This window comes from Cyphomyrmex costatus, unplaced genomic scaffold, assembly GCF_001594065.2.
Source record: "Cyphomyrmex costatus isolate MS0001 unplaced genomic scaffold, Ccosl1.0 scaffold14, whole genome shotgun sequence".
Taxonomy (NCBI): domain Eukaryota; kingdom Metazoa; phylum Arthropoda; class Insecta; order Hymenoptera; family Formicidae; genus Cyphomyrmex; species Cyphomyrmex costatus.
This window is the reverse complement of record NW_017275390.1, coordinates 139379-147884: the sequence shown is the minus strand read 5'-3', so window position 1 is coordinate 147884 and position 8506 is coordinate 139379. Positions and strand designations below refer to the sequence as shown.

At 32.2% G+C, this 8506-nt stretch overlaps 1 protein-coding gene across 3 annotated transcripts in view; it reads right to left on the bottom strand.

Moving 5' to 3' along the window:
* Positions 1-6049: 6049 nt before the first annotated feature.
* The window catches only part of Shal (potassium voltage-gated channel protein Shal), a 108023-nt gene continuing 105566 nt past the window's right edge, over positions 6050-8506 (bottom strand). For 2 of the 3 annotated variants that reach the window (XM_018551480.1, XM_018551476.1), the window contains 2 exons: positions 8068-8369; positions 6050-6262 (listed from right to left, as the gene is read on the bottom strand). In XM_018551480.1, the coding sequence (XP_018406982.1) occupies positions 8229-8369 (141 nt within the window). In that variant the 3' untranslated portion in view covers positions 6050-6262; positions 8068-8228. Of the gene's footprint in view, positions 6263-7999; positions 8370-8506 lie in introns of those variants that run through there. The other variant, XM_018551477.1, reaches the window with a different exon arrangement.

The window sequence follows — 8506 nt, the reverse complement described above, 5'->3', positions numbered from 1 at the left end:
ATATATATATATATATATATATAATTTCTTCAGTTTGCCTAGGAGATCAATAATGTAAGAACGGGTAAAAATATTATATAGCAACTCCATTCATTTAGTCCTTCAATCACTGGCAATTGCCAATGCTCGACGAATCCATGGACGGCGTCCTGTTTAAGAAAAGGAAAAGTGAAAAAATCGCATACTTTTACGCTGAAGGATCAATGTCCAGGTACGAGCAGATCTTCGTAACTTTATTTCTGTTATCCTCAAATGTCGCGATTATCGCAAATTCATCACAAAATTATAGGATTTAAGCTCTTCTCTCTCGCACGATTAGTAATTACATCACGACTATCTTAAAAACCCGGAGACATTCTTCACAGCAATTCTTATATTTCTTCTCTATCCAAATGTATTATTAGAAACATCATTGTTATGAGACGTTAGTGGTGTATTTTATTCTTATTCGTTTGTTATTTCTGCGCAAATATGCTTTGCGACAGTTTATTTTTCATTATTAAGTAAAAGCAAAGTAGAAAGAGCTCCGCTGCCTCAGAAAAGTTTTTGACGTTGATAGATTAATTACATATATCGATCTTATAAGAGAACTGTAAATAGAATGCTTGTACTAATCACAAACTGACATTTATAATACTGATCGTGTAAAAAAGATATAACTTTGACTATGCCGAGTTCATGTCACTCAGCAGAAAGTCAACAGTCAAATAAAATTTTAACATAATTAAAGTTAACATATAGACTGTCTGGTTTAAAATTGTATTAACAAATCCATAAACTCTTTCTTCACTTTATTATTTTATTCTTTTCAGAAATTTATGTAAAAAAAAAAAAAAGAGATAAATAACACACACAAATATTTGGTACAAATATATATTTCAACCAAAATAAACATTTAGAAAATATTTCCATGTTTTCTTCTTTAATTAATAACTAACGTAGTGGTATGTAGAAATTGCATATTTATAGTATCGAAATTTAAATATTTATCGAAAACTTCCCACTGAGTGACACGAATTCGTTACATCCTTCGTATTCCTTCCCGTATCCTTCGGCGCTCTATCTTTACTAACACAGATCGAAACATTTCTTGATATTTCCTCCCCCCCTTCCACAAAGAGTTCACGAGGGCTCGAAGTGACGAAAGAAAATGAGAGAAAAAGTCCCCGACCATCGCGTATTCTTGTTCTCACTCTACATCTTTATTAAGGTTACTTCGCTTCGGAAAATATTGGCAGTACAGTAGTAAATTGAAAGACTCATTTATCATTTTTTTTTTCTTTGGTTTACTTCTCGTGTTGATTTTTCTTAATATTTCTGCTCCCTTTGCACTTGTCGCTGTTTATGATACCATTGTTGTAATCATACTCGCTGCTCATTCGCACTTCTTTTTTTACTAAGTATGTGCCGATGATATAATGTCGCGAATTTGCAGAATATTATTTAATTTGGAAATAATGTAAAACTACCTTTTTATCCTGTATTTCTCTGGATAAAAATAAATGTTACGTTTCCTGATTATCATATATCGACATTTGTATAAATAGAGAATACGAAAGTAGAGACATTTACATAAGAATTGAGAAGAAAAAAGATTTTCCTTGGAATTTTATAAGAGGAAATCGTATATTATTCAAGAATTTAAATGAGAGAGAAACAAAAACAGCGAATTTTTTAAAAATACAATACAGTGCTAGATAAAAGTTTTAATTATTACATTTAAAAGAGCGTAATTACGAAATTCTTTAAATTCACGAAATTTTATCCCTCCCGGCGTGCTAGATTTGCACATACGCATGCACAAACACACACGCTCTACGAGTCATAACATCAATGAAAAGTTTCTATTCAATCCTTTTTTTATTCCTAATTGCATGCTTAACTTATTTACGATTTACTTATTGATTACAGACTAAGCTCACAGGACGATCAACTGCATCGCGACGCGCCGCGTCGTCAATTTCTCTGATGCTATATCCAAACTACGTCAGCATAATAATTAAATTAATTAAAGTAATTTAATGTTTTCCCAACATCGATTAATACGAAAAGTTCCCAAGCGCATCAAATCAATCGCTTAATAAATTAAAATATATTACGATAATGATAATAACAGCATTGTAATTAATTTTTAAAGAAAGCAAAATTTCTTTTACAAAAAATCTTTAAGTATATAAATTTAAAAAAATCATAATAAAAATATCAATGAAGAAATTATTCGTTAACATAATTTATCCATTTTCATAAATAAAGTACATACAATAATGTAATAAACAATAAATTAAACATTTTGTTCTTTATTGTTTGTTTATTATAAAAATTTTATTTAAATTGAGGGGCAAATAAAATTTAAGTATATAATATTGAAGGACGGCCGTTAGTGTTTAAAAATTCAAAAGTAACTTTATTTCTTCATAAGTTTGGCACACGCACAGGAAGAGCACATGACCTCCAATGAATAAATTAATTATCAATCAAACACGCGAGAGGATCACGCAAGCGAGTGCGTGCGATCGTCCGTGACGGATGAATTAATTATTAATGGCTAAACCATACGACAATTTTTGCGACATCTTTCTATCATCTCTGACTCGTCTATATCACAATCCTTAATTAAATTATCGAGTCTCCTTCGACGTTTTCAAATATTAGCGGTACTTCCTTAGACAAAACGAAAGATCGGACGCATAATCAATCACTTCACTTGTATAATTATTTATATATATACATATATATATATGTATGTATGTTTGTATATACATATATATATCATTTTTCTTTATTTTGCTTGGCTTCCCATGCACTCGGGCACGCATTCTAATACGGAACGATTTAGAATTTGTTTTATTGCGCAATGCGAGAGTGCTGTAGATGAATGTCTGTTTTCATTGTGTGAGTATGTGTCGCAATTGAGTGCACTCTTCATATGCGTGTATGTGTATGTACATTATATGTATATATTTCTCCTTTCTCATACTTTTGTGTGTTTGTTATAATATAATCTTTCTATATATATTTATATTATCTTCCCGTTAAAATCTTTTGTTCGACGTCAAATTATGCCATTAATTACAAAGTTTTATTACAGACAATGGGCTGTGTGCATTCATCTCCCTCCCTCTTACTAAATTTCACGAATATTTACATTCCGTCACGTTATCGTTTGACATTCCGTTGCTCGCGCACAGTAATCCGCATTTTATACTTTCCTCATTTTTTTTCCGACACATTTTACTGCATCAGTCAATCGTCCTCAATATAACGTAATTATATAACTTGCTATGATTTTATATGACTCAACTGTTCCGAGGCTTTATTTACTGCAAAGTACTTTAATTACCTCATCTATATTTATTTCATCGATGATATTATTATACTATATCTGATATTGTAAATATCGCTTTGCTAAAACGTTTTAAAAGGTTCTCTAAATTAATTACAAAATATTTTATAAACAAATAATTTTATAAATAAGGTAAATCAATATATATTACATGTAAAAATGTATGAAATTTTTTGATAACGTATATACTACATTAAAATTATCGTAACTTTCCTTCTAACAAAGTTAGTTATAATATACCTGTCAAATATAATTCCAATATTGATATTATACGATACAAAGTATTATATAGGCTGCTCTTAAGAATCACAGTCTCAAAGAAAACCGAAACATAATAAAACATAAAAAGTTCTTTTTATTTCTGATAAAGTTTTCGTAGTTATGATAAAATTTTCTCTCTCAGGAAAAATTTCTTTTGTGAACATTAAAAGAAGCGGACGGTCAATTGCTATAGCCGAGCAACGATAACGATAACGCTGTAATAAACGATCGAACGATATCTCGATTTAATTACCAGCTAAGAGTCCTCGCGATCGACTAAAGTCGGCCACGAAGCTTTGAAAGAACGAGGGTATCATCTTAAGATAAAGTACAAAGGTACGTAGGTCCTTATTCCATTTTTACATTCTTTCACATAATCATATTCTGATCACATCGCGTCAAACCGCCTTGCAAATAATGTTTGCTTGATATTAATCCCGATGCAAAATAAACGTGTTACAAAAATTCCAATAAATAAATTGATATTTATATCAATTTAACCATTTCCAAAAAATACTTTTAAATAAAAAAAATACAAAGCAATATACTTCATTTCTAAATGAAAGATGAAAAATTAATTGTTTAGTATTATAACTCTCTAGGAAAGAGAGAAAGAGAAAATAAAAATGTATAGGTACATTAATAAGTAACAGTTTCTCTAAATATAAAATTATTTAAAAAATTACGAAAAATGTTTTTCTTTGTTGTATTATTTTTTTAATTACATAATTAAACTTTATTTATAAGCTTGTAATGAAAAACGAAATTAATCGAGTTAATTATATCTGTCAAATAGTGATAAAATTCCTCGCATCAACTTTTCTTCTTTGTTTAACTACTTGCTTTTCTACTGATTATTATTTGAAAGCAACAGTCTTAATAAACATAGACAGTCACATCAATTTTATATTAATCAATGTCTCTCAGGATTTTATATTTGCATTTTTTATAATCTTTATACGTTTTGTTCTCCTTTTTCCTGATTTTATATTGTCTTCAGTTTTTCGTCATCGATTCTATTAACATAATAAATAATAGTACATTATTGAAAGCTCTTACAAAAAGATTTTGTAGGAACTTTTAACAACATAATTTTAAACTTATACTGAAAAAGTTTTTTTCGTAAAAACTTTTAACGGTATACTTTATTTTAAAGTTATACGATATATGCATAGTATAATATAAAATTTTTAATATAGTTTTTAAGTAATTGAAAATTAATTACTTTTCTTTAAAAAATAATTCAACAAATAATAATATCTTGTATAAAGACTTATCTTTATATAATAAGATTTAAAGATACTTAAAAATATAAATGGTCTCATTCAGAAGTAAATAACAAGATAATGCTTCATGTATGCAATATAAACATTTGATTGAATATAATTTTATTCGAGAGCATTTGAAATTGTAGAAGATTGATTATAGAAACGTCTTTAACAACATATTAAAAATTATCGATTTCCTTTAACTTCACATTAACAATTGGTACATATATTATACACATATATAGTTTCGCGTATAGTAATTCATATGATACATGTTAAAAATTATCGCTTTCATATATGTAATTTGCTGAAACTGAGTAGGCACTTGAGAGTTTTATTCTTCTGAGAACGCCTAGCGAAAATTTCATAGAACTCCTGATATTAAGATCAAAAGTTTTATTTTCTTAACACAATTCTGGATATTATAATTCTTAAATGGACATGCTTAAGTTTGTGTGTATTTCGTCCCTATATACCGTTAAATATTACCTGATTGTGAATCATAATCGTACGATATAGAAATAGTTCCAATGATAGGAAGAAAACTTAGAAGTAAATATAAGCTGCAGTTTAACTGCAATTATTCGTATAGATTTATGACTCTCTATTCCACAATTAATATAATAAGCATTAAGAGTCATGAAATTTACGTCGAGTAATGTTCTGCTGTTTTAGTGTAAGTGAATTTCTAATTCCGACATAATTAATAAATCTTGCGAGCTATTCGAACAATCGCAATAAACAATATGTCTCTCCTTTTTCTTTAAGGATCACTGAAAGAACATTATTTATATAAGGGACGGCCTGACGCGAAGTAACATGTTGTAAAACCCCCCCAAGGACTCGATCTCGCACGGACAAATCCCGTATAATTGCGCGCTATCCTAATCGCAATCGCTCAGCCACACCTGGGTTATCCATTTTGCGAACTCGTCGCTGGCACAATTTAATCAATTAATTTAATTAACTGTCATATGCTGCGAACGAATTTCCTCAGGAAGTGCTCGATCGCTTTCCTCCTTCCTGCAGAAATTCATGCAACACATACCCAGGTATTGCGATCGCAACGAGGACGTGCAAACAAACGTTGCTAATACGAGACACTTTTCCGTCAAACGGAAATTTGCGAATTGTCGGAAATCCTAGCAGGACTACGATCGCACAGGAGGAACCACGCATCGATCCTCGCACTTCGATAACAATCGATCCGCATCGCGATGGCATAGATCCTCCCAGATCCTCTGTATAGCTCCCGTTGAATAACGAACGATCGTTCCGTCCTCTCCGGGGAAGCGAATCAATCCGCTTGCGAAACCGCGGATCAGAGTACCGTTGAACCTGATGACGATCTCCATCGTCGCATGGTATCGATGCAAACGACTCGTTTTTACTGGAATTGAAAGGCGCGAAAATTCATAGCTGCGCGATCGCGCGAATTTAAAGGAACATCGAAAATCAACAAAAAAGTTACGCGACACTTCGTACATATAGTACAACAAAATATATATACAATTGTTTATATAAAATAATTGCGCTTGATAGATTAAAGTTCGTTTCATGAAAGTGATTTATATGATGATTGAGAAATTGACAAATGGTACTATAATATTATTTATATTATTAAGTAAAATAATGGTAATGCAGAATTTCTTGTGTGTGTTATGGAAAAGTCATTTATAAAATACAAAGAAATGGTATATATTTAGTTCTTAAAGTAACGGTAATGCTCTTCGTTGGAAGAATCTACACAAAAAATTTAAAAATATATATAAATTTCAACATCTCCAAATTCTGAACACGTGAACCTTTTCAATTATCCAATTCGTTTGTAGACTGCGTATCGCTGGGAATTCGTGCGCGATTCAACGAAAAAGATTGCCTTGTCGTAGCTCGATTCAGCGACGAAACTAGGCCGCGTCAGAGAAAGCCGACGCAAATCCGAAAAAATTGCCTGCACTCAGGACTCATCCGGTGGTCCTGAGCCACGAACGGACGTTCTCGGCTTCATGCCGTATTTCAAGGCGGTAAACGAAGCGAACGTAATCTCGGAAAATTGTCTTACGCCCGTTGGCCAATCATAAATCACCTTTCTTCCTGGCTAACCTTGATCGTCAATTCGCCTCCGAACGATTCGATTGGTTTACTTTTCAGCACGATCTTCTCGTTATATCTTAAGAAAGAAAAAGAGCAAGAGGCTAATTATAAACGCGAGAAGATAAAATAAATGTTCTTTATAAGTAGGTATTCGAGAAGTTTTATCATAGATCGCGGAGAATGTATTTCTTTTTATATTTGTTAAAAAATTTCAAAATATAGAATAACCTTTACATTAATTATGAAAAATATATAATATTAAAATAGTAACTAAGAACATTTTTAAGAACCAGCAAAACAAAGTTTTTTGAAATAAGCAAATGAATTCCAATCACAAAATTAATGTGGTTTTATCCAATTTCAATGATCATTTTCTCAATCACCAAGTAAGATATCTTGATTTAATGAAACCGATTGATATTTGAGGGTAATAGCGTGAATCGCCGGAAGTGAATACGAATAGAGATTCTGTAAGCAAAAATTAATGATGCGTAAATTCGACGATATACTTGTAAGCGCAATTCATGTAATTTAGTGAGATTGAACTAGTAAATATCATAGCTCGAGAGTACACTTGAAACAGATCAATTTCACTTTCTGAATTTTATAAATAAAAACGACATTATCTCACGGAAAATAAAGTTAACTTACAAAGAACCTCTTCAAAGTGAAGTTTTCCAAATTAATGTTCAAAATTCAAAGACTAATCGATTAACTTTAAATATATTTCCATTTTAGTAATAACATTAAATTTTCTATTTATTATTATTATTCTATATATATATATATATCTGCGTGCAAAAATATTTAGAAATCCATTCACTTTTATTACACAGCTTGTAATCGAGTCGTTTTCAACTAAATCTACGAAATAACATCACGATAAACACTACATAAAAAATACTAAAAATAATACGTAAGTTTTCTGGGTAAATGAACGATCATACGCGCGATTTTTTGCAATATCACCTACGGGATTTCCGAAACGTGCGAAACGGAACAATCGAAAGATCACGCGTATCACGGGCTAATAAAGATCCACGACTACTTCCGGTGGTTCGCGCTGCGCCCTTTTAAGATTCGTGATTGATGATGGCTCACCGTTGCTTCGACCGTGGTCGGCCGTGGTTCGTTCATCGAGTTCAGCGAGCACAGGTGTGGAGAAGGACGGCGGTGAGTTTATAGGTGAGTGGTGGTGTGATAATGCGTGGCTAGCGCATTGCACACGGACGATTGTGATCGGTTCTCGTGATCGTCGTGATTCAAACGGTCTCCGATACCGGGAGCGGTGGCTGCCCACCGGAAGTAGTCATGGCGGGCGCGGTGTTGGCGGTGTTGGTGGGGGCCGGAAGTGGCTGTAGGGCCTGCATGTCGCAGATGTGGGAATCGCGCTTCTTTAGGTCCTGGAACAAGTGGCATTTCGGATATGTATGAATTTTCTCTTTCTGTCATCCTCCCGTTTCATTTATCCTTCATTCTTCATACATTCCACTCATTCTCTCTCTCTCTCTCTCTCTCTCTCTCTCTCTCTCTCTCTCTC